The 21,629-nt window shown below is 44.5% G+C and overlaps 1 protein-coding gene across 2 annotated transcripts; it reads right to left on the bottom strand.

The window, feature by feature from the left end:
* Positions 1–4,067: 4,067 nt before the first annotated feature.
* Positions 4,068–20,739, bottom strand: LOC307164135 (nectin-3-like). 2 transcript variants are annotated; one of them, XM_079880584.1, is made up of 6 exons: positions 20,535–20,739; positions 20,109–20,450; positions 18,878–19,180; positions 18,450–18,555; positions 8,886–9,025; positions 7,108–8,686 (listed from the first exon to the last, which is right to left on the bottom strand). In XM_079880584.1, the coding sequence occupies exons 1-6, from the start codon at positions 20,611–20,613 to the stop codon at positions 8,583–8,585; spliced, it is 1,074 nt and encodes a 357-aa protein (XP_079736710.1). In that variant the 5' UTR covers positions 20,614–20,739; the 3' UTR covers positions 7,108–8,582. The 2 variants fall into 2 exon arrangements, with proteins under 2 accessions (XP_079736711.1, XP_079736710.1); XM_079880585.1 differs by lacking the exons at positions 7,108–8,686; positions 20,535–20,739 and adding an exon at positions 4,068–4,264 and having other exon boundaries at positions 20,109–20,448.
* Between the last annotated feature and the right edge of the window lie 890 nt (positions 20,740–21,629).

Here is a 21,629-nt window from a genome sequence, read left to right as displayed (position 1 = left end):
GTTTGCCCTGTAGGCAAATTGGAAGGGGTCGAGCCTGACCACACTGGACAGATGTTTACATACTATTCTCTCAAAAATTTCCATTATAACAGGTGTTAGTGCTACAGGTCGGTAGTCATTCAGGCAACTTATGTTGGGTTTTTTGGGCACAGGAATTATGACAGCGGACTTAAAACATTGAGGGACAGTGCATTCCCTCAAGGACCAGTTAAATATGTCTGTGAGGACTGGGGTTAGTTCATCTGCAGTGTTTAATAGTAGCAGAGGACACGAGGTCAGGACCTGCAGCTTTCCTGCAGTTCTGCTTTCGTAGTAAGAGCCTAACCTCATTCTCCTCTATTACAATAGGAGGGCTGGGGGTATTGATGTTCATCAATTGTGTGATGTCATAAACATGGTTTCTGTCAAAGCGACAGTAAAACTCATTGAGACTGTCAGGCAGCTTAGGATCATCACTGACCACTGGTGCTGTGCTAGTATAGTTGGTAATCTGCCTCAGACCCTCCCATACCCCTCTATTGTCATTAGCCTCTAGTTTGCTTTCCAGCTTGTGCCTGTAGTCAGCCTTGGCCTTATTAACAGCTCTCTCATAGTCATATTTAGCTGCCTTGTATAGATCTCTATCCCCACTGGTCCAATACTTTATCATACCTGGTGGGCACCCAAATCTGCTGTTTAAACCTGGGCAGAGACCGCTTCAAGTTGACGTGGTTAAAGTCCCCTAGAATCAACACCGTAGCATCCGGATAAGAGTTTTCGACGTTCATGATGTGAGCAGAAAGTTGTTGGGCTGCCTCAGACTCAGTAGCTTGAGGAGGTGTATAAACAGCGACCAGTATGATAGAAGTTAAGTCCCTTGGTAGGTAAAACGGTCTGCATTTTATGGTAAGCGTCTCGAGAACTGGGGAGCAGGCCTGTGCGATCACTGTTGTGTCCGTGCACCACCTCTCGTTCACGTAGAAACATACACCGCCGCCTTTGGCCTTCTGAGAAGCCTCGGTGCGGTGGAGGGTGAAGCCGTCCTGGTTAACCGCTGAGTCAGGAATGCCAGCGCCAAGCCAGGTTTCAGTAGAATGCTCGGTAGTGGAGATCGATGTCGCGGCCGTTTAAGCCGGACTAGAGCGCCAGCTCTTTTGCCCCGTTTCCTGGGCTTCCGCTGGGGTTTGTGGTTGGCATGTGCCCGCCTAACCCTGGTGTCTGCAGATCCGATAAAAACATCTTAAGCGTAAGAGTCCAACTTTAGTTGATAGTTTAACATATTGTCTCGTATGTGAAGGAGGGCCAGCCTTTCGTATTTTATCTGCCCAAAGACGTAATCCACTCAAAAACATAACACTAACAAACATATCGACAGACAGAGCGCCACTATGTCGCCATAGGACGGCACCATTTTTATCTATCTATCTATCTATCTATCTATCAGATAAAAGTGATCAGAATAATTAGGTACAAACCTTCTGTAATATCCCGCCAGCCCCAGGAACTGTCTAACCTCCTTTGTTGCAACTGTTGCCGTCTTGTCAATTTGGGGACGCACCTGTCCGTGACCCAAGTGGAAGCCCAGATATTTAACCTCCACACGCCCAACTGCACAGTACTTCGGGTTGGCCGTGTAAGGCCCGTGAAATTGGTCCAATGGAGGTTTTCCAATAACACAGGGAAGGTCTCACGTTTACTGTCCTTTTCTCATGCGAAGTATTGGTTGGTTAAATGCAATATATATTAATCATATATTTACTCGTTTATTTCATCTGACTCCATAAATGAAAAGGTTTTAATGATATCTGTGGATCATTAATCATGAGTGAATGTTTGACTATTCCGTTTAACTCTTCAATGGAAATAATATCAAAGTCAGTTAGAATAATCAACAATGTAACAATTTATTATGTCAGGTAAATGTATCATGCCAATTCCATAATCAATTCAAAGATAATCGATACAAAACATCAAATGCTCTGGAATAGAGATAAGATGCAAACCCAACATTAAGAAATACGTTAGGCTGAGAGATCTACATCTCCCAGCCTAACGGACCGATCTGAAATACAGAAAAAGGCCCCAATCTGCCTGCTGTACTCCATTAAATAGCCAGACCTCTTTCACATGTAAACATGTGCTAACAATAGTAAATTTGCATTCTGAGGTACACTGTAGCACCTCTTGGGGGGGTGTGACCATTTGCTTGAGAGATCAACCCCTCCTTGTATGCTAGTTATCCATAAACCTTCAAAAACCTTATTACCTTGTGTTTTACTTATTCTGAGATGAGAGAATTGTACCAGTCGCACTGTGACATTTTAAACGATACCAAACATGAATATACTCTGTGATAATCATTCACATTAAACTGTACATTTTCTTGGGTGAAATCAGGTAGTCACCTGAGCATGAGAGAGAGGGGGTGAGGGGAGAGGGAAGGAGATGCAGATTAGATGACTCGGGGGTGAGACTTTCGTCTCGATGGTGCATGAGAGCCAGTTCAAATGCTAATCTCCAGAGAGGTCCTTTTGTTCTCTCAGGGCCTGGTCACCCCCAAAACAGACCGTCTGGAATTTCCTAATTTATCAATTCTTACAGCCGTCAGACCAGCCAGTCTCAGCGCTCTCAGGACGGCCAAATGCTCCATATGCCGCTGTCAGTCATTACTGTAGATGATTATATCATCCAGGTAAGCAGCGGCATATGCGGCATGGGGCCGAAGAATTTGGTCCATGAGGCGCTGAAACATGGCTGGTGCCCCAAACAACCCGAAAGGAAGCATAACAAATTGGTGCAACCCGAACGGCGTTGTGCTGTTTTTTCTTTGGACATTGGAGTTAAGGGGATCTGCCAATATCCTTTCATTAGGTCCAATGTTGAATAAACCTAGCCGCAACTCGTCAATCCGAGGTATTGGATATGCGTCGAATTTCGGCACAGCATTCACCTTGCGATAGTCAACACAGAAACGCACCGAGCCGTCTGTTTTTGCCACTAAAACTATCGGGCTCGCCCAGTCACTATGTGACTCTTCTATTACTCCCAGGTCCAGCATTGCTTCTAACTCCATTTGAACAACCTTTTTTTTGTGTTCAGGTAACTGGTATGGCCAAGTGCGTCACGCCCGGCTCCGTCTCAATATGGTGCTGAATCAAATTGGTTCGGCCAGGTAGGGGCGAAAACACGTCCGCAAACTCTGTCTGTAATTTTGCTAAATCAGTGAGCTGCCAAGGCGAGAGGTGATCTCCTCCCGGGGCCAGAGCGAGAGATTGTACTTTGTGGCTCACCTCTGGTCCGAGATCTTCCTCTCCACTCACTACCGTCACTAGCATCACTGAATCCCCTTCACTCCATTTTGTAAGGAGGTTGAGCTGGTAAATCTGGCGTGCCCTGCCCCTATCTGTTCGAACCACTTCATAATTGAGATCTCCTATTCGCTGTGTGACCCCAAAAGGACCTTCCCACTTTGCTAATAATTTTGAACTGGACGTTGGGAGCAATACAAGCACTTTCTCTCCCGGTGTAAATTCTCGTAGCTTAGTTCCCGTATTGTACAGCTGGCTTTGTCTGTTCTGAGCCTGTAGCAAATTATCCATAGAGAGCCGCCCCGGTGTGTGGAGGTTTGCTCGCAGGTCTAGAACATACTGAATTTCGTTTCTACTATCCAAAGGTCCGTCCTCCCAAGTTTCTTTCAGGACGTCTAAAACCCCACGGGGCTGACGTCCTTAAAGAAGCTCGAAGGGGTAAAACCCTGTGGAGGTTTGCGGGACCTTGCGCACAGCGAACAAGAGGGGTTCCAGCCATCTATCCCAATTTTTGGCGTCCTCGTGAACAAACTTACGAATCATTGTTTTCAACGTGCGATTTAATCGTTCGACCAGACCGTCTGTTTGTGTTTGTAACTTGATGTGGTGAAATAAAAAGGAATAGTTCTGGACATTGCTTATTTTTTTAATGACAGGTGTAATTTGGAAATAAAAATCTTTAAATAAATAAATAGATAAAAATAAATATTTATATACATAAAGAACTTTTTAAAACTATTTATAACATAACTTCTGTATATCATATTCTAAAACAGAAGAATTGAGCTGAGCAGGGAGACCCTGGTGGTGCTGCTGGAACTGGGTGGGCTCCACAATAGAGACCCTGGTAAGGCCTCTCTGCCGGTGGGACATCATCTAGGATGGTCTCCAGAGTGTTTGACTGCATATTTCCACTGTCCACTACAATGTCTAACAACAGGTTTGCAGGGCTGACTCAATCGACAGCTGCCATTTCACTGAAATAATTTCAAAAAGAGGGAAGAATAAAAGAAATTAACCCGCATCCTTAAATCAAAGCATAAAATATTTCAACATGCAAACCCATTCTATGGCCAATCAGTTTTGGTCTTGGGCATTACAGCTTTACAGTTCTCTGACTTGCCTGTTACAAATAATCATGGTCAATGGGAACCTCCTCCAGGGCAGACACCTCTGCAATCAGCTGGTCTCGCCAGGGAGCCCCACTGACCATCTCCAAAACATGCTCCCCCTCATCCTCTGCCACATCCTCCTCGTGCTCATCCTCCGGGGCCACGGTGTCACCAACCTCAAGGCAGATGTTGTAGAGGATGGCACAGGATGTGATAAAAAAAAAAAAGAAAGATATGGTCTGGAAAAAAACAAGTTAATTATTTTTATGTTTTTTTGAAAATGTATTTTCAGTTCACTTACATGAGGTACAAAGTTGTGGTGCACCTCCAGCACTTTTAGGAAGATGGCCCTGAACCTGGTCTTCATCATCCCAAAAGCATGCTCTATAATGGAGCGTGCCTTGGAATGATGGAGATTAAAGCGCCGGGCTCCCACACCTCGCACTGGCCTCTTGTAGGGAGTGATGAGGGGGAGTGGGTGTTGAAGACATGGGTACCCTCCGTCTGCGAGGATGAAGTGCCCTGGAGGAGGGTACACTGACCTCCTGCACAAAGGGCTATAGCGGAGCACTCGTGCATCATGCACTGATCCGGGCCAGCCCACGCAGGTGTCACTGAAGCTGCCCTGATGGTCACAAACAGCCTGCAGGATGATGGACGGGAACATTTTCCTGTTCCTGTAGCATTGACCATCAGGGCCGCTTGGAGGCTTGATTCGGACATGGCAACCGTCGATTTCTCCTGCAGCTTTCAAGAAAGCCCTGTGTCTTGCCAGCCCTGCAAACCCAAGGCAAACCATTGAGTACCATTGCAGGATTGGTTTAAAAAAAAGGTATATTTGACTTTATTTATTGTTTTGTGTTTTTATGCTTCAACTGTAAGCAATGCAGTTTTGATCGGTGTTAGGTTGCTTAGCTGACTCCCATAATGACTGTAAAGAAGAACCAAGCTTTTGAGCTTTTCCAATCTCATCCCAGCTGACTGGTAAATTAGGGTCTGGTTTTGTGGGTTGGCATAGGGCAATGTGGCTTACCACCTCTTGCACAGGTATTCCTCTGGACAGGGCATCAGGTACCACATTACATGATCCCTTACGGTGCAGTGAAGCTAAAACCTTGCAACCTTAAAGCCCACCTGGTCAAGCGGGAGGATGGTTTAGGCTGATTTAATACCCAAGTCAGAGCAGAATGGTCAGAATCATCACTGTTGCCAATGGGAAAATACCACCTCAGATAACAGAGAATGCCAGACGTTTCTTTCTCCCCACGTGGCTTTGTGTTGATATCTTGCACAAATTACCCTGCTGTTATTACTGTAACCCATTTGTTTGTGTGTTGCTTGATTTGAGTGTATGTGTAAATTCTTCTTGTATTCGTTTCTTTTGTTTTATGCAACATGAGTATACACTGTATGTTACTAGTCCTGAAAGAAGTGGACAGGTAAGAACGTCACGTGACATATGCTGCAACACGTAGGGTTTTTTGGGTTGCCTAGTACATTGGGTTAGGAGCGAGTGCCACTCCATGTACTTTTGGTTTTGGGTAGTTAGTGAAGATTAGATAGGGGGTCATGGACGCTGAAGATCTTTGTTTGTTTTCTTTATTTTCTTAGTTAGGATTAAAGGTTATTTAAAAATTAGACTTTGTTTGGTTTTGTTACTTTCTTTTCTTTGGCGCCGCCCACGTCCCCTCTTCCTCTTTGTGGTATTGACCATCTTACAGAAATTCTGTATCCACTGTATATATTATCTATATTCTGTGTTTGTATATTCTGTATATTATCTATATGTGTTTGTCTTGCTTCACTTTTGCCTATAACCTTGTTGTACTGAATAAAGGTATTGGCTTTTTGCACAGTTACTTGGATTGGTGGGTCTTTGTACAACATATAGATTATATATGTTTCTCTTTAATGTCAATTTTAAATATTGGACCCCCGAACCCCTACACTATATCGGGGGTCGTAACAATGGTTTATTAACATGTATTTCTTCTGTAATTCATGGTTAATTCAGGTAGTTATAAAGCGTTTAGTAGTGGTCAGTTAACTATTTTTGTGAGCTCATCTAAAGTGAGGTCTAGTTATGCTTTGTAAAGCGTTTACAAAGGAGATTTAAAGGCTGTTAAATATTTTTTTGTTCTGTATCGCTGTGTTGTGTTTGTTTCCTTTTTCTGTTTAGAAGATCAATGAGCCTTTAAATCTCCGTTGTAAACGCTTTACAAAGCATAACTAGTCCTCACTTTAGATGAGCTCACAAAATAGTTAACTGACCTCTGACCACAACTAAATGCTTTATAACTACCTGAATCTACTACATTTACTTACACTTTCTAAGTGATCTTATTAATCAATGACAACACCTAGTTTGTAAATAATGGTAAATAATGTAACTGGTTTGTAAATAATGCTATACTTCATTTAGAAATGATAAACTGATCATTAATAAAGTATGAAAATACAATTATTAAACATTATAGATATGCTTATTAATCAAGTATAAAGCATTTATAGCTGTATTTATAAACTGTTTATTAATGTCTATTATGCTTTATAAATGATGAATTAACTGTTTACTAATGCTTAACTAATGATTAGCGGTTATTATAAAGTGTTACCCAATTTCATTATATTTTATGTTTGTATCATAATATGTCATTCATTGAAAACAGAATGCTTGTTTGGCAATGCTTGTTACAACATTTAAGGCACATTTTTAAAACATTTTATTCTCACATAACTTACAGTAAACATTCTTTATAACATTTTGTTAAACAATAAGTTTAATGCCTATTTATAAATATATTAGCCTACTGATGCAAATTTCTAGAGCCTATAAATTATCAACAGGATCAAAACTTCCCATTGACTTCCATAGTAGGAAAAATATATACTATGGAAGTCAATGGGACCCAGAAACTGTCTGGTTACTGACATTCTTCTAAATATCTTCCTTTGTATTCAGCAGAAGAAAGAAATTCATACAGGTTTGAAACAACATGAGGGTGAGTATATGATGACAGAATTTTCATTTTAAAGTGAACTATTCCTTTAACACATCTTCGGAATACTTGTCTATGTTTCTAGCATTTCAGCATTCAGCATTTAGCATCGATATGTGCCATGTTATGTATGTGGGTAGGCTATATATGAATGTGCTTACGTATATATATGTACATATATAGTGATGTTAACTTTGTCAGTTATATTTGGGATTATTGTGTTATATGCAATATGTTACACCAGTTGTTCTCAAACATCTCACATCAAATACCCCTCTTAAAACGCTCGACTTCCAAAGCACCTTCATGCTGAGTCCTAGATTAAAAAGGTTTTACTTAAAAGGGGTATAAAATAAAATAAAATAAAATGTGTTTAGTGGTATACATACCAGTTTGGGAACCACTGTGGCTTACTTTACTCCATCTGTGATGGGTGGGGATAGTGAGAGCTTGTGTGTGTGTGTGTGTGTGTGTGTGCGTGTGCGTGCGCGTGCATGTCCATATGGTGCGTGTGAATGTGTGTGAGTGTGTGCGTTAAGGTTTTTTTTTTTGTATTATTATTTTATTATTATTATGATTTTATTGCTTTATTTGATTGTATCTACTCTGTTGTTCTGCTGTTCTATGTTGTTTGGACATGACCCTGAGGACCCCCATGAAAACGAGATGTTTCATCTCATGGGGTTGATCCTCTAATAAATGTTCACAAATAAATAAATAAATTTGTCACGTCTCTTCCTTGCTCAGTTTTCCTGCTCCTCGTTTGTGTTTTTGGTTTCAATGTGTTTCCTATATAAGTTGAAGCCTCACACTCATTCGCTGTTCGGTCGCGTTCTGTGTGTTTCTCTGCTCTTATTGAATTGATTATCTTGTCAGTTTGGATTTATTAAACTTCGTGTTGGAATTATATTCTTCTTCTAGTCTTCGTCTGTCTGTCACACTGTATTGTGACAGTAACAGTTTTCGTACCTTTTTTTTCTGAGAGTGTACTCAAACACACCCAAGAATAACATGGTAAAAATTAAACAGATGCACACATAATTCACACACAAGCAATTGAAACAGTCATGAAACATAACATAGGCACGTAACATGTCCTTCCCCAGCACTGCTCTGTCACAACACATCAGTTTAGCTGTGGTTGACTTTACCATGTGCTTACTTTAGTAAAATCTACTTTTACTTCAGTAGAACGTTAGAACTCGAGACACTGTGCAGAATAAACAACACAGTAAAACCAGGATGGCCCAGCTGGAGATAAACAGATCCCGACAGACATCAGTGGATCCTACAAAACAGATCGAATAAGATCGAGAAAAAGAGAACTGTCAGGTTACATATTTAAGTTTTGTCTATGAATATTGTTGTTTCTCTGTTGATTTACTTCTGTTCCTAAATGCATACATGTATAGACTAGAATTGAATAGAACAGAAGAATAATATGAATAAAATAATAATAAAAAACATAACTATTTTAAAGGACTCACCAGTGTTATCCACATAGAGCACACCTGACACGCCTCCATACGCGGTTGACGCTCTACAGATATACACACCATTTAAATCGGAGGATGATTTTGGGATGAAAAGTTTGTTGCCTTCAGAATGCGGAGTACTTCCATTCACTCTGTTAATGAAGACACATGAGAGAAACTGACATTATACGAAAGTCTAAGGCCTGCCCAATCAGTCCAGCGACAGTTTCCCCAGGTGAAGGTTTACTGCATGTTACAGTCTTTTCAGCATAGCAAAGTAATTTAATTCCAATTAAACTTTTATCATGACTCCATTTTATCACAACCTCAAATTTAGATTAGAATGCCAATTGGTTATTGGTCATTTGTATAATAGTTTGGAGACGCATTTGATTATTCTATTTAACTCTTTACTCTTATTATCCTCGTTCATTCGGGTGCCTCGCACCGGCCGTTCATATTATCCGGGCCCACGATCACAAACTCACCAGTCTGATCGATAACCAGAGGTTATGGCTAAAGCAGTTCAACAATGTCGCAACAGGCTTGTTTTTGTTAAAAAGTACCCATGTAGCCCTACAGTCGCCTATAGGACAACTTAGCAAAAGCCCAAAACAATAACCAGAGGTTATGGCTAGTACATTAAGATAATGCCGCTCCAATGCTTGCTATCACCTCAATAGTATTCGTATCTAGCCCCCTATAGTAATGCGCCTGCAGGTCAAGCAGTGAGTCAGGAATCTAGAATCCCACCGGATGTGCCTCACGCTCCATCTACACTGGGATCTAGTATGTACTTAAGCCTGGACGCAGATTTGCGGAAACAATGGATACAACGTAATCTATTAAAGTTAATAATTTCAAAGTCAGAATAAATCCAAATATAACAATTTATTAATGGTCAGGTTAATGTTCAAAGATAATAAATACAAAACTTCAAATGCTCTGGAATAAAGAGAAAAGACGCAAACCTGACATTAGAAAAATACATAATGCTGAATGTCTGAAGACGTCCATCATTACAGGCTGATGTCAACTTCAAAATCGCACTGAGCCTCTTGTGGCATTTCTTTAAGTACTCAGACCGAGACAGAAACTTCTTTTCACATGTGCTAACAATGGGAATTTGCATGAATCACTGTCTCCACCAGAGTTTACACCTTTTGATGGCAGGATGCCATTTGCATGGAAGACCCAACCTCCTCTGTAAGCAAGATATCGCTAAACTCTTAAAAACTGTATTACCTCATGTTTGACTTATTTGGGGATGAGACCTTTGTACCAGTCGCACTGAGACATTTCAAATGATACCACACATGTATAGTGCTGTATGATAATTGTTCACATTAAACCATATAGATTTTTGGGTGAATTCAGGTGATCTCAGCATGAGAGAGAGACGGGATGGGGGAGTGTGATTTCGTCTTGGATGGGGATGCTAGTTTCTCAAGAGAGAGTTCAAATGTTAATTTCCAGAAACGTCCTTTGTCTTCTCATAGAGTTGTTTATCAACCAGACTGCCCGGCATTTTCTAATGTCTCAAGACCTACAGTATACATGTGATGATGTAAAATGGTAAAAGGCAATAATCTGGAAACTTGAAAGAGGAAAGAGGAAGGGAGGAGATGGATGGATGACAGGATTTTCTTTGAATAAGAAATTCATGTATGAAATCCATTATATATAAGCTGTGACATAGTTAATCTGGTTAATTTCTTTTTTTGGCTAAAGTAGAAGTTCTGAATGGCCGGTAACTTAAAAATTTAGTAGCCAAATTGGCCAGTGAGTGAAAAAGTTAATTTCAAACCCTGATTACCATAGTAAACATGGTAAATATGACCGCTTGAAGAAATCAGACAAGTCATATAAAGGTCCTCCGTTTGTATTTTTGGTGGAAAATCTATTTATCTATCTATAAATTACAGAAAAGTCTGTCTGTCTGTCTGTCTGTGTCTGTCTGTGTGTGTGTCTGTCTGTGTGTGTGTCTGTTAACCACATATCTCTCGAACCGTTAGTCCGATGGATTTCAAATTCAATTTGCACTGCTCCCTGAATCGACGGATGTGGATGTAATTCATTGTGGATGTAATTCATATTCATTTGTGGATGTAAACTGAATCTATAAGTCAGCTATGCTGTTTACTTCTGTAATTTATAGATAGATTCTGGTGCGCTTAACGTTATCGCTACTGTGTAATAGTAGCGTCTCGGTTACGTATGGTAACCCTCGTTCCCCGAGTCCAGGGAACGGAGACGCCTCGTCGGGGGAGTTCCCCTGACGAATTGGGATCACGCTAGGGAGACCAATTGCCTACGAGTGAATTAAACGAGCCAATGAAAATTGGCATGCAGGACTTGCATTCCGCAGCCCGCCTACCAGCGCGGGTATAAAGGCGGAAGCAACGCATTGCATAGTGCTTTTCGCTGAGGAGCCGAACGGTGTCCGGTCCTCCGCGAAGGTACAGCAACATGGCGACGGGACGAGGCGGAACGAGGGTTACCATACGTAACCGAGACGTTCCCTTTCGTCATCAGGGAACTCCGACGCCTCGTCGGGGGAGTTCCCCTGACGAATTGGGATCCCTACCAAAACGACATGGTGCTGGCCCCTTCCAGCGCCCAGCTAAGCTACCCTGCAGCAGTTTCCAGAAAATTTTGCGGGAGCTAGCTAAGGAATCTCACTCGGGAAGACCCAATCAGTGGATATTGGATAACACTGGGAAAGCGTGCCCGACCCCAAGGAAATAATAAGGGGGGGGGGGAACGCTGCAGAAGCTGAGGCAGCCTAGAGGAAGGCCCTCAAATACACACATGTACTAACCACGTAGGGTAGTGAAACATATGGCAGTCCTTGAAGGTAGTCCCAGTCCGGAGGAGTGAGGAGCATACTCAACAGGGACGACAGAATGAGTCTGTCAAGGGGAAGACACGGCTGAACTGCACGTGGCAATCATGGTCACCGCAGGGACCACTGGAAAAGGCACCCAGTCTACTAGCAACTCCTTACTGAAGGTAGCAGACCTGGTGCCAGGTGGTCCGCAACGCCTGGCACCGGAGGGGGTGATGGAGGAACTCACGAGGTTAGCCATTTGTTGGGTAACCAACGGAGCAAAAAAGACGCACGTATCCGCTCACTGAATGGCGTCGCAAGCCGACACACCTATTCCCTCTAATTACTGGCTGTAGCAAGTACTCGGAAGGAAACAGGTTCCACACGTAGGCTATAAAACCTAGCGAACGTGTTTGGTGTCGCCCAGCCCGCAGCTCTACAAATGTCTGTTAGCGAGGCGCCTTGTGCCAGAGCCCAGGAAGCGGCAACACTCCTAGGGCCCACCCTGGGACTCATAAGCTTTCCCTGGTGATAGCATCCACTAGCCAGTGGGCTAACCTCTGCTTGGAGACAGCCTTCCCCTTCTGCTGGCCTCCGTAACAAACAAAGAGCTGATCTGAGGTCCTGAAGCTTTGCGTTCTGTCTATATAAACCCGGAGAACCCGGACGGGACAGAGAAAAGCTAAGGCTGGGTCTGCCTCCTCCTGGGGCAGCGCTTGCAGGTTCACCACCTGGTCCGCGAAGGGAGTGGTAGGAACCTTGGGCACATATCCGAGCTGGGGTCTCAATATAGCATGAGAAAGGCCAGGCCTGAACTCTAGGCACGATTCGTCGACCGAAAATGCCTGCAGATCCCCTACCCTCTTGAAGGAAGCCAACGCTAACAGGAGCGCTGTCTTAATGGACAGGTAATTAAGCTCTACTGTCGGCAAAGGCTGAAAAGGAGGACTTTGAAGCGCTCTAAGCACTAAAGTTAAGTCCCAAGAGGGTACAGGGTGCAAACTGCGAGGTGGATTTAGCCTCCTAGCACCCTTAAGGAATCTGATGACCAGGTCGTGCTTCCCCACGGACTTACCTTCAACTACATCGTGATGTGCGGCTATTGCGGCAACATACACTTTGAGAGTGGAGGGAGACAGCCTTCGCTCCAACCCCTCTTGTAGGAAGGAGAGCACGACTCTGATCGGGCAAGTTCGTGGGTTCTCCCCGTGGGAAGAACACCAGCCGACGAACTGGTTCCACTTCAGAGCATAGAGGCGCCTCGTAGAGGGGGCTCTAGCTGAAGAGATGGTATCTACCACTGCCTGTGGCAGGCCATCTGGAACCTCCGCGTCCCATCCAGGGACCAGACATGGAGTTTCCAAAGGTCTGGACGCGGGTGCACTAGGGTGCCCCTTCTCTGAGAAGTAGGTCCTTCCTCAGAGGAATCGGCTAAGGAGGGGCTGTCGCGAGGAGCATGAGTTCTGGGAACCAAGTCCGGGCTGGCCAATACGGGGCCACCAAAAGGACCTGCTCCTCGTCCTCCCTGACCTTGCACAGGGTCTGTGCAAGAAGGCTCACTGGGGGAAACGCATATTTGCATAGGTCCCGGGGCCAGCTGTGTGCCAGGGCATCCATGCCGAGAGTTCCTTCGGTCAGGGAGTAATACCACTGGCAATGGGTCGTGTCCGGAGAGGCAAACAGGTCTACCTGTGCGGCTCCGAAGATTCGCCAAATCAGCTGGACCGCCTGGGGATGGAGTCGCCATTCTCCCGGAAGGGGAGGCTGACGTGAAAGCTCGTCGGCCACATGATTGAGTTCCCCGGGGACATGAACGGCACGAAGCGACCTCAGATGCTTCTGACTCCATAAGAGGAGGTGGGAGGCAAGTCGCGACATACGACGGAAGCGTAGACCACCTTGTCGGTTGATGTACGCAACGGTCGCAGTGCTGTCCGTACGGACCAGTACGTGCTTGTGTTTGAGAAAGCCCTTGAGGCGACACAAGGGTAAGCGTACTGCTTGCAACTCTAGGCAGTTGATGTGCCAATGCAGCTGGGGCCCCGTCCACAGACCCGAGACTGCATGCCCTTTGTACGTGGCCCCCCAGCCCTTGGCAGAAGCATCTGTGAATACCACAGCATGCCTGGAAACCTGGACTAGGGGCACTCCGGCCCGTAGGAACACAGGATCCGACCAAGGGGTGAAGGTTTGGCGACAGTGCGGGGTGACTTTGACCCGGAACGTGCCGCTCTGCCACGCCCACCTCGGGACTCGATCGTGAAGCCAGTGCTGGAGCGGACTCATATGCAACAGACCGAGCTGCCATATGCCCCAGGAGCCTCTGAAACTGTTTCAGTGGGACCGCTGACTTGCCTCGAAAAGACTTGAGGCAGTTGAGTACTGACTGGACGCGTTCCTCCATGAGGCGCGCAGTCTGGGCGACCGAGTCCAGTTCCATACCGAGATAAGAGATCTTCTGCACGGGGCAGAGCTTGCTCTTGTCCCAGTTGACCTGAAGCCCCAACTGACTGAGGTGCCGGAGCACCATGTCCCTGTGATCGCACAACACATCTCGCGAGTGTGCCAGAATGAGCCAGTCGTCAAGATAGTTGAGAATGCGAACGTCTTGTTCTCTCATGGGAACAATGGCCGCCTCCGCGACTTTCGTGAAGACACGGGGCGACAGGGCCAGCCCGAAGGGTAGGACCTTGTACTGATATGCTCGACCCTCGAAAGCAAACCGAAGAAATGGTCTGTGTCGGGGAAGAATCGAGACATGAAAGTACGCGTCCTTCAGGTCGATCGCTGCAAACCAATCCCGGGGACGGATGCATTCGAAAATGCGTTTCTGCGTGAGCATCTTGAACGGGAGCTTGTACAGGGCCCGATTCAATACTCGCAGGTCCAGGATTGGCCATAACCCACCGCCTTTCTTGGGTACAATGAAGTAAGGGCTGTTAAACCCTGACCTCATCTCGGCTGGAGGGACCGGCTCGATCGCGTCCTTCGCCAGCAGGGCGTCGATCTCTTTCCGCAAGACAGGAGCATCCACTGGACGCACACGGGTGAAGTGGACGCCCCTGAACTTGGGAGGCCGGCGTGCAAACTGAATTGCATAGCCGAGCCGGATGGTGCGGATGAGCCAGCGCGACGGCCTCAGGAGCGCTAACCAGGCTCCGAGAGACCGCCGCAACGAGCCCACCCGCACCGTCGGCGTACCCGCGGAGGGGCAGCGAGGTGGAAGGCAGGGACACGGCTCCGGTGGCATTGTAGCGGCCGAGAGCGGGGTCTGGGTGTGTGCTTGGACAACACCTACCTGCTTCCACCGGGGGACAGACGGCAGAGAAGACCCGAGAGTGTTCTGCTGCGGGCTGTCGCCTGGCGAGGGAAGGGGAGGAGACGAGGAGCGAGGCCCAAGGGCGGCTGCTGGTCTCCGTGCCTTCCCGCCCAGCGGCAGACAGGAGTGACGTGACCGAGGTGGCGCCACTGCTATCTGAGAGCTGGGAAGAGGGGACTGAGAGTGGCGAGACCCGAGGGTGGCGCACACTGACGTCCCACTCTCGAGCGGGAGAGACTGCATGTTCGGCAGTCCCAACCGTGAATGACCCAGAGGAGGAAGAAACTGCTCTTTTAATGAGGTTTTGGGTACCACCGACCGGCTGGTCGGCGGCGGAACAGAAACAAGAAAATTCAACAAAGGATTCTCCACCCGGCCCTCCTCCGGGGGAAGGAGTGGTGATGACACACACTCCTGAAGAGCAGACGTCACATACTCTGGGTCGCTCCTCTCAGGGTCGTTTCCCTTACTTTTGCTGGGGGGAAACGAACTCCGAGTGGGCTGGTTTTAAGGCGCTTCTGGACCACCAGTGTGGACATCGTCTGAACGAAGGCCAGCGCTGTGACTAATCATGGTCAGTCATAAAGCGCAGCTCTACTCCGAGTCAGAACTACCCACGTGCACTGAATGTGCAGGGGTAGTGAGAGAGGAAAAACTTCTGCAGATTTAAGCATGTTTGGCTTGCCATATTGGCACCAAAATGCTTCCATACTGCCAAAATTTTTCACACCCATCCAGGCACTTTAGAACAGCCCAGGAAAGTGTGGCTGTCAAGTCTGAATCTTCAGCATGAGAACACACCATTATAGTAGGAACTCAGCATCATTTTCAGAGTATAACAGCTCTCTCTCCGATGTAGCGATCGACATCTGCCCTCCCCTGGGGCCCCGAATGAAATGCTTGGTCCCTCATGAGAAAGACCAGAATCCCATCCGAAAGCCTCAACGGCACACGGCACGCTGAGCGGCTCAAGCCTTTACGAGAAAGGGGAGACGAACAACGTGCCGACGTGGTCATGCACTCATGAGAGAACATGAACCACCCACGAACGCAGTCTCAACACACTGATTAGGCATGTGAAACAGTGATCGTGGCCGTCAACCAGGCATGCAAGACAGTGAACGTGGCCATCGTCTCGATGACACACGGCACGCTGGCGCTCAAGCCTTCAGGCAAGGCGAACAACGCGCCGACGTGGTCATGCTCTCATAAGAAAGCATAAACCACCCACGAACACAGTCTCAGCATGTTTGCGATGCGCTAGAGGAGTGGGAAGCTCGTGAGGGTCTTTCACCTGGCGAGACGTTCCGCACTGTAACCCCCAGATCACCAATGCTATTAGCCAAAGTAGTCCTCTTTTTTGAAAAGGAACTAGATGGGGAATAAGCAAAGGGACTCAACCTCGTAGAGGTACACGAGTCTCGATCGCGCATCTAGAGCGCCGAATGCCGAATTGCCGTGACAACCCGCGCTGTCAGCCGGCGCTCGACGGCACACGGCACGCTGAGCGGCTCGAGCCTTTTAAAAAAGGGGAGACGAACAACGTGCCGACGTGGTCATGCACTCCTGAGAGAACATGAACCACCCACGAACGTAGTCTCACACACTGATTAGGCATGTGAAACAACGAATGTGGCCGTCAAATGAGGACAGGAAACAATCACATCCAGAAACACACGAGTGAAACGTCATCCTGAAAAGGACGCGATCTTCACTCGTGTTGCTCTTTCAGGAAGAAATGACTCTCTTTATTGTGCTGAAGCACACAGGGACCCAACGCGGCGACACAGCGGGGAAACTGCAAGCCCGCTGTGCGCATTCAACCGTTTACCAGCTGTAAAAACAGCTTTTGAATTAACAGCGTGTAGACGCAGCCGGCAGACAGGAAATCGCGCGGTCGCTGAAACGCCGTCTCACCAACACAGAGAGATCCCTTCCCGAAACAGCAGACTCGTAGAGCGTAAGATACATACAATCTTAAAGCTCATTCACTCAGAGAGGACACAATCGGTCGGCTCCTCAGCGAAAAGCACTATGCAATGCGTTGCTTCCGCCTTTATACCCACGCTGGTAGGCGGGCTGCGGAATGCAAGTCCTGCATGCCAATTTTCATTGGCTCGTTTAATTCACTCGTAGGCAATTGGTCTCCCTAGCGTGATCCCAATTCGTCAGGGGAACTCCCCCGACGAGGCGTTGGAGTTCCCTGATGACGAAAGGGAACCTATGCTATTCACCAACTAAACATATCCTATTCAATGCGTTCACAGTCTCTTACACGGGCATCATTTGTAGTTGCCTATTCACAAACTGTTTGCTCAAGCATAGCGTTTTCTTAAATATATCGGTAAAAGAAGCACTTAGAAGGTTGTGGTTTAAAAATAAACATTCTGACATAAACACTATGTCAGCTACACTGTTTACTTCTGAATATTATATTTTATTCACGGCCATCAATTGTAGTAACCTAGCCTGCTCCCTGAATTCAATGCGTTCACAGTCTCTTTCACGGGCACCAAACCAACAATTACTAAAAACACACACAAAAACTGATTTTGCACGGGCAGTTTGTAGAAATTATCATTCTTTCTAAATGTGATGTAAATACTGTCCTGTGACTACAAATAAACAGAAACAGACACAACATTAGTAAGTGCGTCCTCCTTCTTTAGTGAAATAACTGTAATTACCACTTTATTACTGTGTGACTAATGTGCAATCTTGACACAAATTAGTTCATTATGATCAATGTATCACTTATTATTGTAAACCTGTGGTAAAACATCGATGCTTGGGAAAATCTTACAAAAATACCTAGTAAACAAGAAAGGCAAACGTTTCGGTAACATGCAACCTTTGCCATTGAGAAAGGTCGCATGTGACCGAAACGTTTGCCTTTTTCTCAGTAAAAGCACTTGATTTTATCTCGCTTTTTGGCGTCCTTCGTCTTTTGTGGAGTGTGCGGACTCTTTTGAAGTGCCTCTCTTATTGGATTTTTTTTTGTCTGCGCACTTCATATGGACTAATTTTAAGGCATGGTGGATTCCTAGCTACTCTTCAATAAATAAATGCATAAATAAATAAATAAATACATTAAAAAATAAATAAATGTGGTAAAAATACAATTATACATAAATAAGGAAATAAAAGTATAAATACTTTTTTACATTTCTTTGTATATTTATGTATTTATTTATTTATTATTACGTCAGCTTTGGCGTTCCATACCAGTGTGCATGAATGACATGCGTTTTCGGTCATGTAGTGTGGATGGAGATCTTTTCTGAAACGCAGTGGAAACACCAGAATGAACGAGGATTGTTTTCTTTTTAAAAACGCAGTGTTAAAACGAAAATGCACTAGTGTGGACAGAGCCTGAATGTGTCTGAAAAGTGTAGAAATCAAAGAACTGAGGACTTCATTAGGCTACCTGATCCAGATGTAGCTAGTCGGTGCTGGGTTACAATCCACTAGACAGTGATATTCTTCAGCCTCTGTTGGATCATCAGGGATTATCTTCACCACTTCTGGAGGATCTAAGAGAATTCAAAAATAAGAAAATAATAATAATATTGGCTTACCATAAACATTGTTCATGTGGCGTTGAAATTTAGGTATGCTTAGTTACAGGAGGGCAGCCTGATCTTGTACTGACCCAGTTACACTTCTGTCCAAGTATAATCATTAGTTAGGCCAAAAACTGTGATGTTTTTATAGGAGTAAAAAATTCCCCTGCATTCCACCTCCACCAGCAAACAAATATGATATACAGGGGCCCAGACCTGCTAGTGATGCCCCTGACTGTTATATTAATTTGTACACTAGCTTGACTTTTACTGTGTGTACAGTGTTACTTACAGTGGACATTTATCACATAGTTGAGTTCAAGCTGCTTTGTCAGTGTGCTGTGCTTTATCACGCACTGGATCTTCTTCTGGTTTAAATGTTTAGATGGTGCTCCCAGTATGTTGGTCACAACAGTGACGGTGCCGTCTGAGTGCTGTGTGCAGCTGGCTTCTGTTCTCAGAGAGTCATTCAGAGCTCCTAATCTCCATAACACTTCTGCTGCAGGACGGCCATTCGAGGCTACACATGATGCCAAAGTAACGTCGTAATGATTGGAAACATGTGTGCTTCCCGTTACTTTCCCCTCGGGAGGAACTACATTTTAAAAGAAAAAGGACAATAAATGAATTGTGAACCATGAGTCATCAAAATTAGCCAATAATTAATATGGCCCAGATATTGTGCATACCTAACAAACACTGTCATTTCACATTTACAAATTTTGCTCTACACACACCATGTTTGTGAGAGGAAATATACTCATGAAACATACTGATGAATTACATTCAGTAGTTCATCCGAAACTGAAAATCCTTTATTTTTTTTTATTTTTTTTGCAGACTGAAGCTTTCATACGGAGCCCCTAAAGGGACCTTTGCAAAAATAAAACATATCCGTACTTCCAAGCTTCAAAAAAGGACACAAAAACACCATTAAAATATCGTAGCAGTGATTTATATGACTCATTTGCGATATTACAAATCTTGTAAAACCATATGGTAGATTTACATGAGGAACTTTATAGTAATTGTAGGGTAAAGATAATACTCTTCAAAACATCCCCTTATTATTAAATAAATAAAATCCTTACAGGTTTGGAAAAACATGAAGGGTGTGTAACAGGATCACAGAATTATCTATTTTAATGTAATTTCACTTTCCAAGTGTTGATTTACACCATGTTTGTGAGAGGAAATATCTTCATGAAACATTTAAATGACTGTCAGTAGTTCATCCAAAAACTGAAAATCCTGTCGTGATGTTACTCCCCCTTCATCTTTTCCCAAAACTGTACGGGATTTGGAATATATCACTATGACAATGATGCTTTTGTGTCCTTTTTTTGAAGCTTGAAAGCTTCAGTCCCCAATCATTGTAATTGCATGTAAATATTTTGTGTGTATTTTGTGAAAGAAAGAGAGTTACACAGTTACACTAGGCTACATGGGTTAATAAATGACACATTTGTCAATTTTGTTTGAACTTGAAACCCAAAGTGAGAGAATAACATTCGCAGTCTTACCATGTACTGTGACACTGATGTTTGTCAGAATTTTTCCACTAAGAAATGTGTTGAAGATGCAAGTGTAGATCCCGTCATCCAGGAGTGACATTCCCAGCAGCTGAATCGATCCATTCTTCTCTTTAAAGTTCCCAATAAATTTGACCTTGTCCTGTAAATCATTTCTGTGTTCAGTTTTCCCATCCTTGTGGATGATAAAGAAGCTGTGCTGTTCAGGGTTTCCTCTTGTCTGTTTCTGCCAGACGATATGAGTTAAATTCTCCTCAGTCTCCGTCAGATGACAAAACAAAGTGGCATTTCCTCCTTTCATGACTGTTGTATCATGGCCAATAATCTTTACACCTGCACAATTAATAGAAAAAGAGTGAGTGAACATATATCTGCTGGCATATCTAACATAAACAAAAGTATAAATATTTCACTTGCCTGCTATGCTGGAGCATTTGAGATAAATCAAAAACAGTCCATAGAGTGAGAGATCGAAAGTGTTTCTTCTCCTGTGCATGTTGTCTTCAGCTGTTAAAAATCTACTTTCCTCTCAGTGCTCAGAGAACCAACTGTCTCCGATTACCTCACATCTGAAAACAAACCAAATCAAGTCGGTTCCCTAAGTTTACGTCGATGGTTTGAATCAAAGATTAGATAAAGGCTGATGGGATGGGAGGGGAGGGCTGATGGGATGGGAGGGGATGGTAGGGGAGGGTAGGGGAGGGGAGGGGAGGGGAGGGGAGAGAGAGCATGAGGATGACCAGCAACTCGCTTACTAAAGAATGATATGTGAGGGGTTTGTGGGTTCGAATTATGATTTCATCTTTGTGGGGGTCTCTTTAAAAAAAAAAAAAAAAAAAAGTAGCATATGAGCAGGGGCGGTGTATCTTAATAATGTAATATAAAAATATAAAAATTTGTAAATATAATTCAAATTTAATAAAAAAAAAAAAAAGCGTTGGACACAATTCAATTTAAATAGTACATTTGGTTTAATTTGTCGTTTAATGAGGTAAAGTTGAAGCGTGTACTTAACTGGTCTAGTGGTTGAACTTTTGCCAAGCGTGTCAGAGGTAGTGGGTTCGAATCCGTACAGGTTTTTTTTTTCTCTTTTTATCAAATCCGATTATGTTTATCAGTGGTTGTATATCAGGCAGAGACACGTTTGTGTGCATTTTGTTTTGTAATTTCACTGGAACGAATAGAGAGTCTCCACAACGGATTGAAGCGCGCGTCCGAGTGAAGAATGCGCGAGCCACAAACAAACACAGTATCCGCGCCACTGATCGCAGCGGCAACGAGCACTTTGATCACTTGATTTAAGCATAAGGATGTAGTGTGATGACGATCCCGTGAGATCCATGTGTTTGGCATCTTGACCTATCTTTTAAGTCATGCTACAGTAGTCTTAAGGAAAAAGTGCTTTATTTGTAATTTAAAATAATGGTGCTGAAGATTTTTAGAGACCCCCACAGGTGTATGATTTTACTGCTTTCATGGGGCTCATCCTCTCTCTATGGCTCCCACTGGCTC

The sequence above is a fragment of the Squalius cephalus genome, assembly GCF_949319135.1.
Source record: "Squalius cephalus genome assembly, chromosome: 9".
NCBI lineage: Eukaryota > Metazoa > Chordata > Actinopteri > Cypriniformes > Leuciscidae > Squalius > Squalius cephalus.
Note: the sequence above shows the minus strand (reverse complement) of the source record. Positions and strands in the feature narration are given on the sequence as shown.